The sequence below is a fragment of the Osmerus eperlanus genome, chromosome 13 (assembly GCF_963692335.1).
Source record: "Osmerus eperlanus chromosome 13, fOsmEpe2.1, whole genome shotgun sequence".
In the NCBI taxonomy this organism is placed as follows: Eukaryota; Metazoa; Chordata; class Actinopteri; order Osmeriformes; family Osmeridae; genus Osmerus; species Osmerus eperlanus.
Genome location: NC_085030.1, coordinates 7,385,861 through 7,406,176, shown reverse-complemented (window position 1 = coordinate 7,406,176; position 20,316 = coordinate 7,385,861). Strand labels below are relative to the sequence as shown.

The 20,316-nt window shown below is 46.0% G+C and overlaps 1 protein-coding gene across 1 annotated transcript; it reads right to left on the bottom strand.

Annotated features, from left to right (window-relative positions):
* Window positions 1-121: 121 nt before the first annotated feature.
* wu:fb13g09 (ATP-binding cassette sub-family C member 5) lies at window positions 122-18,440 on the bottom strand. Its single transcript, XM_062476171.1, has 29 exons — window positions 18,137-18,440; window positions 16,460-16,648; window positions 15,873-16,028; window positions 14,025-14,172; window positions 12,389-12,622; window positions 11,947-12,120; window positions 11,266-11,413; window positions 9,890-10,038; window positions 9,696-9,803; window positions 9,235-9,594; window positions 9,075-9,146; window positions 8,769-8,893; window positions 8,609-8,681; window positions 8,272-8,475; window positions 7,887-8,012; window positions 7,444-7,555; window positions 7,134-7,318; window positions 6,606-6,752; window positions 5,508-5,637; window positions 5,167-5,320; window positions 4,144-4,272; window positions 3,830-4,016; window positions 3,275-3,364; window positions 2,568-2,760; window positions 2,290-2,449; window positions 2,109-2,187; window positions 1,903-2,016; window positions 1,521-1,685; window positions 122-1,415 (listed from the first exon to the last, which is right to left on the bottom strand). Exons 2-29 carry the CDS (start codon window positions 16,636-16,638, stop codon window positions 1,308-1,310), a joined length of 4,209 nt encoding a protein of 1,402 aa, XP_062332155.1. The 5' UTR covers window positions 16,639-16,648; window positions 18,137-18,440; the 3' UTR covers window positions 122-1,307.
* Window positions 18,441-20,316: the final 1,876 nt, after the last annotated feature.

The following is a 20,316-nucleotide window of genomic DNA, read 5'->3' as shown; positions in this document are numbered from 1 at the left end:
CATACCTCACTTCACTGATGGTGTTATAATGTATCATTTGTTCGGAGTCATAAACTGTTTCAAATGAAAAACCTCTTATAGACGCAATATGGATACAAAATAGGACACATTTGCACATGTATAAAAAATATCTTTATTGCTAAAGCATTTTTATTTCATATTATCAAAACTTTACAGATATAAAAATTATACAAATTACAATCTCACGTTTTACAAGGCAATCTTGTCCATTTCTGCATTATTGCACTCAACCTTTGATCAGTGTTAGTTTTAAGGCAGATGTTTACAATCCCAAAAGATAACAAAACACTGAATTGTTCATTATAGTTTCAACATTGTGCCATTAATTATTCCTGTCATAATTCCATATTGATATAATCTCAACGTATCTAAATGTATGTACAATAAAATATTACATAAAAAAATGTTACGCATGAGGATCAAAAATAATCCATCAGATGTACCTACAAACATGGTCCCTGCAGAAATACAAGAGATACCATAATTTTAAAATACCTGCATTTAGATAAATACCTTTGATTCACCTATACGAGAACAAAATATGAGCAAATCTTCACATAACAGCTTAAAGGTCCAGTGGACTACATGACAAATCTCAACTGTAACTGTATAGGCACACATACTGCATCTGCAATAACTTTCGGAAATTATATTGTCTATACTATATAACAATCTAATAAACCTGATAAAAAAGGACAGTACTTTTGAAAATGCATATTCCTGACATTAAAGTGGACTGGACACTTTGGTACAGTTATTTGATAGGGGGAAATGCATTGTTGTAATATGATAATGACAGTTTAATGCAATCCAGTCTTCTGTCAGTTTAGTCAGAAAAGCTACTTCTAAGTATAATTTCTACTACTTTGTGTGTGGATTTCAAACTATTGCAACAAATGCGATTGTATCTCCTAGTTCGCCTCCTAGAGACAGGGGAAAGGGGGACTTTCATGGTCTTCAGTGTTTCATCATGAAATATAAAGTGTCATTGTAAGAGTCAATGCTCTCAGGCTATTGCGTCTGCTCTTTTGGCCTCCGGGACTTTAACTCTTTTGACAGCAGCAAAGATCAGCTGAATACACACTCAGATCCTGCAAATACATACTGTAGGAGATATATGATTGACATCTATGGTGTGACTTTACAGCATGGTCATCAGAGGCTTTGGTTTATCAAATCAACAGTCTGTACACCAAGCAGCTTTTGAGCAAACCTCCACATTGCTTTTAAAAGGACATTTTGTTGAGTTGGGTTATTGTCAGCTGAGTCCTGGAGTCTGGAGCAGTTCAGCTCTGGTGGGTTTCACTCATCTTGCCATCCGATGCTTGGATCATGGCACGGAATCTGGAGTTCTCATCTGCCAGCAATGCAGAGGGGGAGTCGAACTCCAAAATCTTTTGCGATGCAGAAACACAATATAAGCAAAACCATCACATCTATCTTTCCCTCAGAGAAATCTTAAGGAGGACAAGCAAACAGGGAGGGGCAGGCTGGCTCACCTGTCCGTGGTCCAACACCATAACTCGTTTACAACTGAGCACAGTGTTGAGGCGATGAGCAATAACCAGAGTGGTGCACCCAACAAAAGACTCCCGGATGGTCTCCTGGATTAGCCGGTCTGTCTCTGTGTCTATGGCTGCCGTTGCCTCGTCCAACAGAAGGATCTAGGAGACATCACATGTAGGTATGAAGCTTACTTGGTGCACCTTCAATAAGGAATTACATCATTTATCACAGTTTTAAAAAAGACCTGCAAATCACATTACAACAGTTGATGCGGCTCAACATCAAAGGGATGTAGTTACACTACTGGCCATGTGGTGGTGATGTTACGCCATTGAAGGTGTGGTGTGCTCGGGCGCTGGTCAAGACCCTCGTTACCTTGCTGTGTCTCAACAGAGCTCGTGCCACACACAACAGCTGTCTCTCTCCGACGGAGAAGTTATCTCCATTCTCCATCACCTCTGAAGAGAGGGAGTGGGGCAGTTGGCTGATCTGGAGATAGAAAGACGTAAAAAGAGGTTTAAACATCAGTGATTGGCCTATTTTTATGATAGATCAATTTGGGCCTTTTCATTTCTACCTACCATTTCCTTTATATGGGTCCTTTCAAGTGCGTCCCAAATTTGTTCATCCGAGTATTGACCCCATGGGTCGAGATTGGACCTGTTAGCAGGAGGAAAACAAAAATTACTCCATCATTATGGACATTTAGATACGTAGCAACTGTAGTTATCAAACGATGAGTGACCCTTCTCCTGATAGTACCTGACAGTGCCGATGAAAAGAACGGGCTCTTGTGGAATGATGGACAGCTTGCTTCTCAGGTCATCCAGGCCAATCTGAGCAATATCAATGCCGTCAATGATGATGGAGCCTCCGGTCAGCTCGGCCAGTCTGAACAGAGCCACGCCGAGGGAGGACTTTCCTAGGTGCAGAGAGAGAGAATACAGAACGATGATACACACCTTCATGAAAAATACCAACTGCACATTTTTCGATGTAAGAAAATAGCTAAGAAGTAGAGGATATTTTTTTCCAATTACCTGATCCAGTGCGACCCACAATGCCAATGGTCTCCTCTGGCATGATGTTAAAAGAGAGTTTTTTGAGGACCAGCGGCTGGTCGTCACGGTAACGCATCTCCACGTCCTGGAACAAGATGCGTCCCTCGTGCGGCCAGCAGGGGGCAGGAGAAGACGGCCCAGGGATGCTTCTGGGCGCCTCACTCTCTAGGTTCTGAGAGAATAGAAGAGAGGAGACGGTTTTGGATGTTAATCTCTGCATCTCCCACCCTGGAGCTAAGACCCCCTGCCTCTCGCCAGCAATGTCTTCTGTAGAACGCTCCAAATTAACTAGGCTCCGGAGGGAGTAAAAGTTCCACTGGTCTTAGGATCTTTATGCTTTGATGAGTGTTGTGTGGAATAAGCTCAGTCGTGTGCTATGAAGTGTGTGGGGCCGCACACAGGGTTCCTTCTGCTTCCTGCTGTGTGCTCGTCGCACACTTCCTGCTTCCTGGACTGAACTGTGGCCAACTGCTCAGCCACACCTGGATGGCCTTAGTTTTCACATGTTTGCGTTTTCTCAAATGATCTGGTTGTGGCGTGCATTTGGAACATGGATAGTGTTGTGGTTGGGCATTTGGATTTCCATGTTAGTGCCTGGAAGAGTGTGTGCTTGTGTACGCCTTCCCTGCAGCGGCACATGTTCACCCTGTGGTGTTGGCAGACGGCCACATCATTAAGGCTCCTACCTTTATGTAATGATTGATCCTCTCTACTGACGTAAACCGAGCTTCGGTCTCGGACAGCAGCCTCACGGTGAACTGAAACAGACCAGTAAGCTGGAGAGAGAAAGAGAGAGAGAGAGATAACGTGGTGAAAGGTCAGCGTCAATGATTAACATCCTCACGCCCAGTTACAGTAAAAACATGCTAACCCTATTGTACAACGATACGCTGAAATAAAAGGGCTGGATAAACGATGAACATTTATAACCCCTTTAGACAGCTATGCTGATAAGACTCCTTTTTAGGGGCCGTCCAATCAATTTTAATTTCATATTGCTCCGTGTGCGATCCCATACCTATGGTCATTAAATGGCAAAATGATGAATGGAGCGTAATAAAACATGTACGGTGTCGTGCAAGGAGAAAACCCTGACCACAGACACATTCCCAGCAGGACGAGTCAGAACATGCCCTATCATGTGAACAACACATGCCAAAAATGTGCTCTACGGTAAATGAGAATGATGGTGCAGTCGAGGGGGTGTGCGTGTGTTTGTGTACGTTTACGCATGCATGTACCTGCACAGCATAGGATATAGCCAAGCCTGCATATGCTGGAGGTATCTGGTTGTGCATGAAGACGATGAGGAGAGCTACAGATGTGATGAGGGTGATGCTGATCAGGTCCAGTCGCACAGCCAGCCAGCGCATAGCACAGCTGAAGAGGTAGTGGGAGGCCTGGTTGGTGTCCAGCAAAGCCTCGTACCTGAGAAACAGAGATAGACTTGAGAAACACCTCTATACGGGGCTGGGCGCACCACCGAAGGGCATTTCTAGGACGTTCTGTACTTCCTAGAGCTTCCTGTCCTACTAAGCAGATGAAGCGGTTATACCTGTGAAGAAAATCGTCCCCTCGGCCATAGGCGTGGATGGTTGATAAGCCCTGGAGGCTACTGGTGATGTGGGAGGTGAATGGCGATAGGCTAATGTTCTCCAATCTCTTCAGCTCACGGATCAGAACCCTGGAGAGGAGACAGAAGGTAGACTGTCCCGGTTAGAGAGAAAGGTCATAACAAGTGAATGCAACAGAAGAGAAAATAAGTGAGGTAGCGGTGGCGAAAAAAGCTACGGTGCGGTGGCGGTGATTTGAAAGCACACACGGGAGTCGTATCCTGCAAAAGGCAGGGCCCACATTTCCTGGCAGACCTTCGGTCATTTCTGGGCTCAGCGTCTGATTTATGTGTGATTTTATAAGCCTTGTCACACACCTACGCTACAGGACTGGACACAGACTCCACGGGGATGTGCGAGAGAGAGTGCTTATTTGACAAAGGTGGTGTGGTTTGCTACATTTAGACACAGAAATGGCTGGACTGTGCATGTGAATAACAAGTTCCCCATGAATCATCCCGATTTCTCCTAAAAAGAAGAGTGGGGAGAGAGAGAGAGGGAAGGTCTGGGGAGAACATGACATCCCCTCGTTCCGAGCCTGTTACCTGAACCAACATGTTTATGCAGACAGGCTGTTTCCTCTCTCGATCACCAAGAGCCACTTCAAGAGAAGTCTTTTTTTGAGCTGTGTGTGATCTTATCAGCCATGTCACACATGGATGCTACAGGAATGAATTTGAATAATATTTCGGTATATTTTTGAGAATGGGAAGAAAGCCTGTGGTATCGTTATATATTTCAGTCAAAAAACGTTTTTCATCATCCAATTGTCTTGGAGCATAGGTACATTTGTACACTTCTAGCTGTTGTATAATTCCGTGTTGCAGAAGGTACTGTCTTTTGGTGTTTTATAACTATGAAAGCTGTGCACCAAACAGGTGTCAAGCTTACACAGTGTAAGCTTGACACCAAACAGCAAACAGCATCTTAGGAACTGGGAGCTGATGGCATCATGGAAGTCTGACCTGGAGATGCGGTTGATGACAAAGAGGAAGACTCCAAGTGGCAGGATGGAGAGCAGGAACCATGGGAAGACGATGCCCACCATGCCCAGACAGAAGAGGACCAGGGTCATGTTCTGGAGAAGCATCTCAGCCTGCATGGTCAGACGCACATCCACTGAGGGGGGAAATAGCACAGGAAAGAGCATGGTGTCAGATCACATGTGGTGTCCCACTGGCTGTGTGTGTGTGTGCGTGCATGTGTGCCTGTGTGTGTGTGTGTTTGGGTGTGCGTGTGAATGCATGGGTGTGTGTGTGTACTGAGAGCGAGTGTCGAGAGTACGTCAAGACACATCAGGACTCACCCTCGTCCATGTCTCGGGAGAAGCGGGTGAGGACGCGACCCAGAGGTGTGGTGTCGAAGAAGCGCATGGGGCTGAGGAGGAGCTGGCGGAACAGCTTGTCGTGGAGGACGGAGGCTGCTCTCACAGTGCACTGGCAGGCAGAAACACAGGGGTTTGGAATGAGGAGACAAACAAACAAACGCATGAAAACAATCACAACATTGGTAAACAGAAAGCGACCAGAGGGTGCTTCTAGAAAAAAGAAAACACTAACAGATGCCAAAAACTGTATAAATAAATACTGGCATTTGGGAAGTGTTACTATCGTACACAGTTATGTACACATTGTAACACTCACATGACAAGCTGCTAATGTTAGCTAGCCATATGTTAAATTTACTCACGTTTTGGGACATTGTTTTACACAACACTTTTTTTCTTGTTCTGTCAAATCCCGATTCATAAATGAGTGCCTGGGACGCTGACACTTAAAGGCTGTGACCCCAATGTCTAAGTGAACGCTTGTGGGAAGTCATGCCATGTGGACATAAATTACTTTTGGCAGGAGAGAACACATTAATTCTATTAATGGAATATTCAGCACTGCAAATGATCTCATCACAGCCAGGGGTAAAGAAAAAAAAGATTAGCTATCTGAAATTTTGCAAACACACAATTATGCTGGGACCTAACCTCTGCAACTTGCTGTCAAGAAGGGTTAGCAAAGAAAAGGGGGCATACACAGACATACACACACACACACACGAACACACACCCTCACCCACAAGCAAAGGCACACACACACACTCACCTACGTCACAGACAGCACACACAGTCTGCACACACACACACACACACAACCTCTAAAGCTGCAAGTCATGGCAGTGGACAGATAAATGGATTTAGCCTGCAGGCACTTTCAATTAAAGAACTGAAACTCTGAGAACTCAAAAGGATGAGAGAAAGAAAATTAGAGCAAGCAAAGGTTGTACAACAATGCCTATTAACTTTTCACTTTCCCTTTCAAAGGCCAGAGTACACCAAGGAAAAGCTAAATTATGAAGGCGTGTTTGGAGAAAAAAGGCCAGGACATGTTCAGGTGACAGCTGGGGTGCTTACCTTGACGAACACAAGCCCTCGCATTGTCTTCAAGAGCAGGGCTGCTCCCATAGACGCCACGTACACAGTAGAGTAGTACTTCATGTGAGGGTTCAGCGTCATGCTGTTGCCTGCCACCGTTTCGTTCTCCAGGACTAACGATGAGTTCTGAGGGCAGATGGAACGACAAATTACCATGAAGGAAAAACACTGTCTCTGAACGAGGCTTTTCTATCGAGTGAATGAGAGAACTCCCGGCTGAGTGATCAGTCAAACACCGATGGAGGCAGTCAGAATTATGTTGCCATCCCAAACACATTTCTTTCTCAAAACATCGTCAGTTTTGCAACACACCTGTTACACTGCTAGTCCTCCTTTTTTAATCAACAGTGCCAATAGGTTTGGTGAAGCAACTACCACGTTTGGATTTCATTAAACACATTCATGTATGATAGAATACTGACAACTGTCCGGCTGTTTTCTGTAAATGAGCGCCAACAAGGCACATATACAAAACAAGGAGAGTGATTGAATCGAGTGCAGACTGACCCCTCCGCCCTGGCGAATCCAGTAGCTGAGCCACCAGTTGCTGAAGGCTATGCTACCGGTGGTGGAGAGGAAGAGGAACATGTTGAAGGTGAGGGCTAAAGGACCTCCTGCAGCTTTGATGTAGGCCGCATACACGGACCAGTCCACTGCACCCGAACCTCTCTCCTCAGCCTTCATGAGCTGGTCTGAGGAGGGAGAAGAAAAAGGAAAGAAACAAACCAAAAGAATGAACGAGGGAACAGAGAAGCCTGTGAACCTTTTGAAACAAGTTTTTTCCGGGACATTATTCGGAGTGTTGGGCAGGTCTCACCTCCTTTCCTGTTCTCCGCTGGTGGTCTGGCAGCCTTGGCGACGACGGTGGTCTCGACCTTTCCCTCTGCCGCTCTCCCTTCCTTGTTCATCAGGTTCTTTCTCACCAGGTCCTGTGACAACCAGAGAGAGAGAGAGAAACAGAGAGAGAAAGAGAGAGAAAGAGGTGAAGCTTTGAAAAGAGGCCGCCACAAATCTATCCGCCATAACAAAGCCCACTAAGTCATTTAAACAGAGGTATTGGTGACAGGGTCTTTAGTGGTCTACACCGGTAAATCAATGTGTGCATAAATAATGAAAGGCCTGTATGCATTAACATTTCCTCGCCACCCGCTCGGCTGTCCCCCCTCATGTTTAATTCAGGCGGTGATGTACGATGTTATTGTGAGGGGGTGGCTCTGGTGCTTTTTCCCAGACAGCAGTGTCGGGCACCCTGTGCCTTACCTCCTGCTGCATGCTGTTGAAGAGGCTGGCATAGTCTCGCCCTCTGCCCATTAGCTGGGCGTGGGTGCCATGCTCTGCAATCTGCCCGTCCCTCATCAGAATCACCTCGTCACACTCTGACAGGTACTGAGAATGGTAGTGCAGGAACACGGGTGTGAATGCCATCAAATTGGAGACCAATTTCCCCTTGATAAGAAATCCCAGACTAAGCCCATTCACACAAATGTCACTCCTCTAAGAAAGGTCACGGATATAACTGCTCCCTTCACATTGGTGTTCACATTGATAAAAGAAAAAGGAACTTAGGGCAATTTCATATTCTTCAGACAGAAGAATGTTGAGCGGGTGACGGGGTTGTACAGCGCCTGTCAGACGGTCCCCTCACCTGCAGCTGGTGCGTTACGAACAGGATGGTCTTGTCCTTGGAGGCTCCGCGGATGGCTTTGTGGAAGAGGTGGGAGCCGACGTGGGCGTCGACGGCACTGAGGGGGTCGTCCAGCAGCAGAAGGGGGCGGTTGCTGTACAGGGCGCGTGCCAGACTCACCCTCTGACGCTGGCCTCCGCTCAGGTTGGCACCCCTCTCCCCTATCTGCAGGGACACATCTACGTCAGGCCTTCCTACTGGGGCCACACCAAAGAGGCTTTGGAGAGGGATAGTGGAGTTGTAAAGTTGAACATGGCATCAGGTTGTAATTAGAGCCCTGAGGAGAAACCGCAGGTACCTCGGTCATGTCTCCGTAAGGCAGGTCTAGAAGATCGGGAACAAGACAGCAGGCTTCCAGCACAGCATTGTACCTAACAGAACACACAGAGACATCACTTCAGAATGAGTCCTCTTCACTGTATGCAAGTTGCTGCGCCCGGCACTTTGATGTTTCTTACTTGGCTGAGTCATACTCCTTCCCAAACAGGATGTTCTCCTTCAGCGAGTCGTTGAGGATCCAGGCCTGCTGGGCGACGTAGGCAAAGCCCCCGCCCACCGCCACAGTCCCCTCCAGAAGCGTCATCTGAAAACAAGCACAACGGATCCATGTGGAAACACAGCTGGCTTCATTCCACTCCAAATGGGTTATTCATAAATAATACCGATTGTATTATGACTTGGTAAAAGCAACCTAACATGTTTCCTTTGCGAAGAGAAATGTGAGTGAGGTAGGGCTAGGCCTATGTCACAGTGTAGAATCTCACCTGGCCAAGGAGAGCAGACAGAAGCGAGCTCTTTCCACTTCCTACACCCCCACAGATTCCAACCAGTGCCCCCTGCACATCAGATCACAAACCCTTAGCATAAGATTACTGTGCAAAAAACATATGCAACGTGCGAGTGTGTCTAAGCGGGGGGGTTTACCCGGCGCACGCGCAGGTCGATGCGATGCAGGGTCTTGTGGAGGGGGGGTCTAATGCTCTGGGTGGAGGAGATGGTGCTCTGAGGGCTCTCCTGCTCCATGTGCGTGAGCAGGCTCTGCCCGTTGGGTCCCTCGCCGCCGCCCTTCCCGTCCTCCGTGCTGATGTACAAGCTCAGCTTCTCCCTGCGCAGGACCCGGGAGATGCCCCCTCGCTTGAAGGGCTTCTTGGGCGGGGTCGGGGGTTTGGCCGCCGGGGCGCGGGCCTTCTCCCACGCCAACGTTGCGTCCCGGAACTCCACGGCGTTCTCAGGATCCTCCATTTTTACCGTGACGACCTCTCGGTCTTCCATCATGAAGAGCCTCTGTATGTACACAGATGTATGTGGGAGATGTGGTTTACTGTGTGGAATTGGACTAGTGTGTTTTCCTTCCTGCTTCCAATAATGTGTTCAAACATGCTGACCTGAAATCTTTTGACAGCCACTGCACCCTCTGACAAAGAGCGCACGGCTAATGGCGTGACCTTGAGGGCAAAGGTCATGGAGTTGAAGACCGCCACCACAGTGAAGGCCTGAAGGGGTTCAAAAACAGTAATTTCATTAGATAAAGCACACACTGGTGAAAGTTACTGAGGCTACTACAATAGAACATGCATACCTGAGCAGCATTGAGATCGTAGCCCAGCGCCATATGTAAGGTGAACGTGCACACGCTAGCTATTACCACGACGATGGGAGCCACGCCCACTGTGAGGCTCTGCACACAGCCAGCCTTCTCCAGTATACCCTTTTCTTCTGAACGCACCTCTGTAGCAGGAGGATGGCAGAGAGAGGAAAGAGAAAGAGAAAGAGAGAAAAAGAGAAAAAGAGAAAAAGAGAGAGAGAGAGAGAGAGAGAGAGAGAAAGAGAGAGAACAATAGCCTTGAGTCATATTACACCGCAATCTCTTGGTGACTTCTCTGTACATTTCCACTGTGCTGACTGAGCACGTCTGCCCAGACGTCAACGTTGCAACACAAACGAGGAAGATGACCAAAATAGAAGAAACGAGCAGGGCCTCGCGACCATACAAGGTACGAGGAGGTCTCGTGGGCCCTTGGCAGTCATCCAACTTTAGTTGCCCCCTTTCTGTGGGTCGTGTTTGTGTTCAAATGCATGTGCCTCATTCAGTAGTCCCCTGAGAGCACTGTCCTGGCACCTGGCCAAACCCTGTCTCCCACTGCCAAGGGGACACTGTGCTCTAGGGAAGCCACAATACCACTCCTCCTAAAACATTTCAAACCCCCAACTGACTCACTGCAATCATACACGTATTTCTTCTCTGACAATGTATTCCAGGCAAACGTAAAAGCCATGTGTAATAAAGCCATCCGATGAACAATAAAACAAATTGAGGGGTGAGTAAAAAGAATTGACTGCAAATCTTACGACTCGCTGGCCCCTTAGATGAATGCCCAATTCATTATCATAATAATAGGTAATCCTGAAACAGTGATGTGAAACAAGGTCCACATGGATAATTAAAACCATGATTAAAAGCAGTGAATGATTGTTATCCACAACATATATGGGAGGGCCTCGTGAGAAACCGCTCCCTCTAATTCTCAGCTAAGTGGAACAACCTCGAAAGGCCTTACGGTATCAAAGAGCTTTAAATGCCTTTCAATTTAACCCTGCGGCATGAGGGATTGAGGCGTTGGCTTGATAATGGTGCAAGACATGGCTGGAGTCGTAGCCAATGGCAGATAATGGACATTGACTTAATGTCAGTTCGACTTCTCCAGTAAATTCACGGGAAGAGTTTAACTTCAATGAATGACTGGAGGATTTTTCAGCTAATGGTGTAGATTTCCTGAGGCACGAGAAATCGAATTTGACCTCACCCTTAACCCAGATTAACAAATCAAAAGGGACTAGAGAAATGAGACACACAAAACCAGTTGCAAGTTCCCTGATCTAGACCTAAAACAGGAAGTCCAAGAAACTTGCTGAGTCACTGAGCTCAGGCAGAAAACATGTTGGCCAGACACTCACTGTGGACATTCTGGGCGAAGGCATCTTCCCAACAGTACATCTTGATGAACTTGATACAGCCCAGGATCTCGTTCATGAGCCTCACGCGCTGGTCAGTCACGACCACACACTTCCTGCGGAAATACGCTGTGAGACGCGAGGCCAGCATCTGTCCAGACCCCGGAGAGACGAGAGAGGGGAGACAGAGAGACAGGGTGATGGGAGGGAAAGAAATAAAGAGGAGAAATGAGTGTCAGACAGAGGAAATGGAAGCAGACACTTGCTGTTATACATCAGGTATTACTGCAGGGTTGCCCTGGGGAAAATCACTAACAGTCCCCCAAGGTCTCTAGTCAGGGCTCACACTGCTACCGAATGAAATGTAAGAATAACAGGACCAAACTAGACAAGAGATTGGCAGGCTGAACGTTAGTTTTTTTGGTGGAGGGAGAAAGTGGTAAAAATACCAGGTTGTGTTCGAAAGAAAAATGGCCTGTCAACAACAATGTAGCTTGTAATAACTTCCAATGCGGTCGATGTCATGAGAGGAGGTTTGTGGCTGGAAAATGGTCAACGTGCCACATAAATAGCTAATGATTGAGTAACTATACCCTGCTGTTATCTAAAAATACAGCCAAAGCATCCACAGTTACATGTTTTTGTATGACGCCCAGACACAAATGGATGACGATGAGTCCATACCATGAAGGGATAGAATATAAGGAAGATGGCTGATCCCACCAGGGCCGTAGGGCCCAGGAAGTAGGTTGTGTAAGACAACCCCAGGATGCCCACCAGTGGCCCCCCAGCCAGCAGACAGCCCACAGACACAGCCTCATACAGCCTCTGGCCGTCGCTGGAGCAGATGTTGATCAACTGGAAATACAGGCACACATTTCAAACAGGGAAAATGACTCTCGCTTCCTTATGTAAAATATTTGACAATGGTTTACCAAGCCCAAATCGACTCCTAGCTCTATTTATGACAGCAATATGCTGGACATTCCGCTCGACCAAATGAGTTATTTGAGGGCAAATGTCCGATTGCCAAAGTTGACATAATCCTTTCCCGTCTGAATGAATTGCCAAAACAACAGTTTCCTGGGATGGATTTGGAGCTGGGCTGTGACCCCCCCACACCCACCTCTCCAGCACTGATGTCTTTGGTGCTGCGCAGGCGAAGGATCTTCTGGAAGGCGAACGTGAGTGCTGCCCCCCGTAGGCGGGCGGCGGTACGGTAGTTGACAGCCCACATTAGAGCCAGGGACCAGGAGCGCATGAGCTCCATGAGGAAAATGCCAGCCACCAGGGAGAGGCCATAGGGAAGCCAGCTCTCAGCGCTCTGGGAATACTCCAACAGAGCCCGCACCAGGACGGCCTGCGGAGGAGGAGGAGGACAGAGGGAGAAGGGATGAGAAGAGAGGGACGAGGAGAGAGGGAGGAGGCAAGAGAGAGTGGGGGAGGGGAGAGGAGAGAGGGAGGAGGAGAGAGGGAGGAGGAGAGAGGGAGGAGGAGAGAGGGAGGAGGCAAGAGAGAGTGGGGGAGGGGAGAGGAGAGGAGAGAGGGAGGAGGAGAGAGGGAGGAGGAGAGAGGGAGGAGGCAAGAGAGAGTGGGAGAGGGGGGAGGAGAGAGGGAGGAGGGAGAAGAGAATGACGAGGGTGGAGAAGAGAGGGAGAAAGAGAGAGGGAAGAGGGAGGAGGAGAGAGGAGAAGGGAAAAGGAGGGACAAAAGGAGAGGGAGAAGATAAAGCGTGATTTAGGAGACAGCAAGTGAGAGTGGGATGATGGAGGAGGTGAATGGACAGAAAGACGATGAAAGAGAAGAGAAGGAGAGAACATTTTGAGAAGATTAGAGAGATCAGAAGGAGAAGTATGACATGACTGTGCTGAAGGCGTCTGGAGACTGGAGCAGGCAACCGTGTTCTGTTACACAGAGTACTGCAGAAGAAAAGGTTCAACTTTACCATCAAATCGTCCTGCTCCTCTTGAGTTTCCTAGTGGTCTACATTAAATCCTGTGTACGTGTCCCTGAATGCTAAATTCCTAACCCTCTGTGCACATTCATTAAACATGTAATTAACGTCTTTACAGTCTATATGAAATGTGTAGGTTGCTTGTCCAATGTGCAGTATAATAACTAGTGTTTAGGATCATATGCAGGACAATACATAGTATTAGTGCAAATAAATGTGCACAACTGACAACAAACCATGAAGTCCCAGATGGTAATGTGACACAACTGAGTTATTGTGGAACAAGTAAATGGAGTTAATGCTATTAGATTGGGAACACACACACAGTACCACATGCAGTCTGGATACCAGCACTCTGTAACATCCCAGTTGGGGAACTCCGAACATAATTACCGCTCATGAAGATTGAATACAATAAGAAGAGCTGCAGCCTTGGACTGCACAGTCAGCCCTTCTCCTCTCACTATTGTTTGAGTTTGGTTTAAGGGTATTGTAAGGGGGAATATTGAACCGAAAGTGTGGCAGTTTGGAAAGAACAGCATATTTCTTGACCAAAGCATGACTGGGTACACACTGGCTAATCTGAGAGTCTTAATATGGGTTTCACTCTATCTAAAGCTTTGTAATCTTCTGGTATGTTTTCATTTCAATATCCAGCCCAGCGTGGAACAGGATAAACCGGTTTGAAAAAAAATACTTGGACTCTGAGCCACAGCACTGGCTGAATAAGTTAAGGGGGAGTTGTTCACCACATCAGCAGAATAATGAGGAGAAGGGGGATTTGTAGTGTACTTTGCAGAGTACTTACAGGCCCGACAAAGCCGGCCACCATGGTGAGGAGGAGGGAGAAGATGGCCACAAGCATGCGGGTCTGACAGAACCTCCAGAAAGCCAGCGTCAGGGAAGCTCCGTCTTTGCCTTTTCTCTTCAGCTCATCGTGCCATAAGGACTCCAATCTGAACAAGAGAGGAACAGTTACATTCCCAAGTCATGAGGGGAAAATATGTCACTCACCACATTTACCTCTGGTGAAACTAGCTACATTAGCATACCATGGAATGTTTTTGGGGGGTCAGACAAAGGATTGTTGTGCTGACCACTCAGTTCACACAAAAGTGGACTGAATTGGTGGGGGAATTTGCTATTGAGAAAGACAAAAATATTATATGTGAAAATTAGACATTTTGTGGCGGTCATTTACCATAGATTGGACTCATTAAATAATATATTGGACAGATGACGCATACATGATTCGTCTGCGTGAGGTACATCCAAACATGCTGAAGATGTACTAATGTATTCCTTCAACGCTGTTGAATGCCCCATAACTATGTCATTTTGACTAAATGTATCATCTAATGGCTTAAAAAAGCTGGAAAAGACCAGCTGCAGAACCTAATTTACACTTTAATGGGTTTATTAAAAACCTATCAGAGACATATAGGACATTAAGCTAAGCCAATTCTCCCACTGGCTGATAATTATGACTTTAATTCAAACCAAGCTAACTGTGAAGTTACAATTAGCTGCCTTTATGCTTCCCATTTACAGCCCAGTCTGAAAAACTGCCCTTCGGCTTTAGAAATTGATATCAACCTCAATGTTAAAAAGGTTGATGAAACAATAAGTATATGTAAAACAGTACATAAAGTGATAGTTCATAAGATTGTTCAATAGACTGTGGCCAAAAATGTGTCTGCCATACGCTAAATCTTTACCTAATCACGTTAGGACAGTCTTGATGGTAAAACAGACATTTGAGGAAGTTGTTGTTACCAAGCAGAACTGTCCACATCTCTCAAACACCTCCCTCACTCAGCACTTCCAAGTGTCAACTCTCCCAGGATAGCCTTCCCATCCCCCCATTGCCTGGGGCAGGGGCATGTGCTGTTGCATAACTGTTCTAGCCAAGTCAACACACAGTTATACCCTCCATTCTACCTCTTTGCTCCACACTAACACATACTAGCGAAGCAGGTTGGGGATGACTGTGTCCTTGGTCCAGAAACATTACATTGTGCCTCACGTTTTATAACCCAGAGAGTCTCAGCAGAGTCCTTTCAAGAACACTCTTGTCTTGATTAACACTCACAACATATACTGAAAATCCTTAGGGTTCATTCATAATGGTCCAGTCATTCTTTAGAGTTACACTTTCACAAGAGCAGAGTCTAAAACAGGTTTGCTAAAAAGTCATTTGGCAGGTGCCTAGTAGACCTGATCTGGACTCCAGTGAAAGGGACAGTTAATGAGATAGGCTGAGAGAGTGGTGTGTTCCAGGCATGAGGGTTAATGACATAACTGTTCTAAAGGACATCCTTCCTTGGACTAGCTAACTCTTGCTCTAATCTCTAATCCCTACTATTAATAACACCGTTCCGCCAGATCTCGCCTGGGGAGTGAGAGGGAGGCACAACGTTCATCAACCTCCCTGTCACACACACACACACAGCCTGGGAAACCGAGGGAATCCCAGCCACACAGCCCTGCTCATTACCCAGAAGTCCACCAGGTGTTTGTCCCACCAACATTATCTCGCCTGTTATGTACACTCGCATGCAGCCCCAGAAAAGTGAAGTTTGTCCATTAATGTTTGCTCAAAGAGGAAACACAACAGCCTTATTGAACTGAGAGAACGCCTGTTTCCTGAACTCACCTCTGACAGTTAGTTTCAGAAGCCTCGTGACAGGATAGGCCCCATACATCATCAATGGACAGACTGGATGCCTTATAGGCCTTGAGTGCCAACGGGGAGAGCCAATGGAGAGTCATGAAGGAAAAGAGTCCAGCGTTGTCGACTGGGTGCTGGTGCCTAGAAAACAGAGAGAGTTGCCAGAAAACATCATCTTCACGGTGTTATGTCGAGAGATGAGAACACACTGGCCCCTGAGAGAGAAAGAAAAAGCCTGCACTCTGGATGAAAGATGAATTGAGACCCCAGTGTTTGAACAGCAGTTTGCACACACTTCATAGAAATCTGAGGGAGCAGTGAAAAAAGTTCAGGGCCAGTTTATCAGTCAAGCGTTTATCAGTGAAACACTGAGAGGTCTGTTGGTGGGTGATAGGTCTGAACCTTGGGAACACTTAGGCCAAAAGCATGGTATTAAGCTATACTGTAAGACTCCTCACAGTATAGGAAACAAGCTATGTCTGTCTGTCTATCTGCCTGTCAGCCTGACCATCTGTCTGTCTATCTGTCTGTCTGTCATGGCTGCAAACGAGCCGTGAAGCCACAGTGCTTACTTGTGTTTTATCCTGAATGGTTTGAGTATGTGCAAGCTGTGTCGGTAGCGGCCTCTCCTCTTAAGCCCCTTCCCCTCTTCAGTTTCTCCATCCTCTTCCTCTGGGTCGGGCAGGGTGTTGGGGCAGGAGAGGGGCAGACCCTCCACCCGCCCAGCTGCTTCCAGCGCATCAGGAAACATGGCAGCCGTTCTGGAGGACAACAAGCAGACACACAGTTCTGCTTTACTAAAAGGTGTTTTACTTTATTGAAATCCCTGTTCGAATGCACTGAAGCACTGCTACACTGCTACACTATCCATCCTCTCATCCTGGAGTTCATCTTTGATCTACAATGATTGAAAAGGAGGTCCATAAGTCCTATGAATGAAATGTCATAAAGAAATGCTGTTTTCCTTTGGTGTTCCAAAACATGGTGTCATATGACAGCATCGCTGGGAGTACACCAGCATGCTCAAACTGGCATTCCCTGAGGATAAAAACCTCCTATCTGAGGCTGAGGCCAGGGTGTTCTACCCTATCTCCCTACCCCTGAGCTTCCTTAGAGGAGACCTTTGTTTTGCTGACTCACTGGGGAAGGCGTGCTATAAGTATAAGAAACACCTTGCTTACAGGTTACCCATCTCTCGTCTCTCCAGACGTAAATATAAAAGGCTTATCTATTTAAGGGACGCCTGCTGGTTTCAAAGGCTTGAAAGAACTGAGAGGGGTGACATTTGAGACGCTAGTACGTCTGCACACTGTCACTGATCCCCTCTGTGCGCTCTACTCCAGTCAGACCAGCTCAGCATGTGCGGCTGATAGGCTGGCCTGGGAAAAAGGCCAATGACGGCCACTGAAAGGTTCAATCGAGATAGCCTGGAGGGGTGAGGTACAGAGCTTGTTTCAATATTGATACACACTCTGCTGGGCAGAACAGAGTAAGACACAGTTCCAGTTGCAACGCTGTGGGAATCGTGCTCAAATGTGAGAAACACCAGAAAGATCTCCTTATTGAAACCCACAATCTACAAAGGGGTACAGTCACACTGCAATGGGAACTGGGTCCAACTTAACAGTAAGAAACATCCCACGTTTTCCGCTTTACATTGTGAAGTTTGACACAAAGTAGTGAACTTTCAGAACTAGCCAAAGGGCTAAATCCACTGCATAGGTCAGCAAGTTTCCAGGACCTGCACTGTCCTTGACATTTAAAAACAACAACAACCTGTTGGTCCAGTTTGGACTGTAACTTACTAACTCCTGTATCTATGCATTTGATGCACTGTAAATTTACATTTTAACAAATAAATGACCTACAAACACTGTTGTTGGATTAGGTCAGAGCATGTAAATTATTTGTTAAGGGTGTACACTTTTATATCAATAGACCTACATGTGGTAGAATTATATGACCCCTGTAAAAATTCAACTTAAACTTGAATTGTTTGTTTCTCTGACAGTTGTACTGCCCCTGAATGCAAACTCATGAAAGGTAAACAAGTCAATGTGCTGTTAACTTTTCATCATATATTACATGAATGTAATGTTATTATCATGTTAATACTATATTTTAGTCAACCATAGTAGTTGATTACATTATTTAGGTGATACTGATTCCTTACATTTAATAAAGCATGTTCTGCAAGGGTTTAAGGTTGTCAATATTTAAAACACAACAAATGTTTAAAAAAAACTTACATGTGGCAAGGCTGTTGTCTTGGCCTTTGTAAAGTGTTCTTCTTTTGGGAGTACACTAGTTAAATACGGTGTTTATGAGTGATAGCTGTCGGGTAGGACCTCTACCGAAGTTTGCCATATAGTTAGGCCTATGTAGTTTTGTTTTTAGAATTCAGTGAAACACTTTCATCGACTCGCAAACGCTTAATAGTAAACATAGACAGCACTGAATGCGACCTTGAAAACCAAACGCCAGTGCGCTAGGCGAAATGTTTCTCGAGAGTTTCCTTTCAACTTCGTCCGTGTCCACTGAGACGCTTGAAGTCTGAACTAATTTGAAGCCTCCAGCTACCCACTGCAGGAATCCCCGATGTTTATCTGACGTCATGGCTGCTCAACCAACCGCAGCATGGCTTGCATAGTCGCCTTAGTAACTTGAAAGATGAAGCCAAGAAGAACACGTGGTGATTACTGCCGGGGCTTATGTTTCTAAGCTAAATTTGGACAGTGGAAGGAAAAGGTAAACACGGACAAGATAAGTTATGTCCTCGTGGGTACAATTAAATAGCATATGGCTATAGCATACAGGACATCTTTCTACAATAAATAACTTTGGCTGTGAAACATGAACGACTTGTGCATGTTACTGTGTAGGCCTATCTACTCTGTGGGTAGGTGACTAATTTGAATGCGACAATACCTCAAATGAGGAATGAATCATTCTGGGTGTTACAGTATCATTCTAGGTAGGCTATCTCTTTTTGCTGCAAATGGTCTGAGGTTGTAGTAGGTTATTCAGATTATGTGAGCGCAAGATTTGTTTAGGCTACTCAGCTGACAGGGAAGTGGAATGTAAAGTAATACAAATGCGCTGCTTGCGAAATCAGAGAATGAGTCAGGGTGTAGACCCAACATGCATAGGCCTACAGCCTAAATACACACACTGACGACTCATTCTCTGATTTCGCAACCGGATATTACAGATACTATTCACCCAAGTTATCTATGGGCCCTATCAGACAACGTATCTCCAGTCAAGACACACCAGGTCACTTTGTTCTTATGTCATCCTCCAAGTCTATTGCCACAACCGGATTCTGGTGATAAGACTGGCTCTCTTGGTCAACTACATTGCTAAAGACAGCTGGAGAAAACAAAAACGGGATTTGTCACAACAAAACTACTTAAAAAATACATCAGTTGGAGTCTTATCAAATGTGCTTTATCAGAAGGCAACTGTTCCAAGGCCAGGAGCACCCAAAACACTTAACAAACCCTTCTTTGCTTTGAGCTGTCTGTATTTACTAGCATTGACAAAGTATGTGGCCTTGTAGCTGCCCATGTGGCTGATGCCAGTCGTCATCTCACCTCCAAACTGAACTGCACTGACCCCTGTTGGTTTTCCTAACTCTCGTCAACAGTGTAAGTGGTGCTCAGCCTTTGACACCAACGAGCCATACACATGATTCACTCAAACATTGAAAGGTCCATTGCACTCATGGTTGTCTTTCTGTTCAGATGCTTTTACTTTACTGAGGTACTGTACTGGAGTCTTACATAACATTGTGATTAACTTGTTACAAATGTTGTCCCACTTTATCATCACACTTGATCAAACTAATAGATTACCATTATTTTCATCCACCAAACAGTTTATCTACATCTGACATATTCCTATAATTTCCTCAATCTGAGAATTATTGTTACCTCAACTTGGGAGTCTGCTGCTTATCTATCATTGGTCCATCTGCATCATGTGAGCAGGTTTTCTGGTCAGGTTTCTTCCAGAACTCAGGTTTCCCACCCTGTGAAGGAGAAGCACCGTCAGCACACCTGCATACTGACAATATATCATCCAAGGCTCCCGTCCCCAGATTGAATGCCATTAGATTAGAGAAAGCTGGGCTATATATACCTTTCACTAGTCTAATCACACCCGGTGATTTAATGGAACCACTTTCAGAGGCATCAAACAGTAAAGAAACAAGTCCTGTTTTTGTATTTCTTTTTTTATAATCCCCCAGTTCTTCACTAGTTCATCACAAAGATAGTCTGTCCCATTTCTACTTTATCTGTATTCAGGGTAGAACCATCCTCTTAATACAGTGATGCCATCTCAAGTGCCTTCTCTGCCTCCACTGACAGCCTGCAGAAAGCAATACATAAGCTGCCAGAGAAAGTCATTGGACTTGTCTCACTTT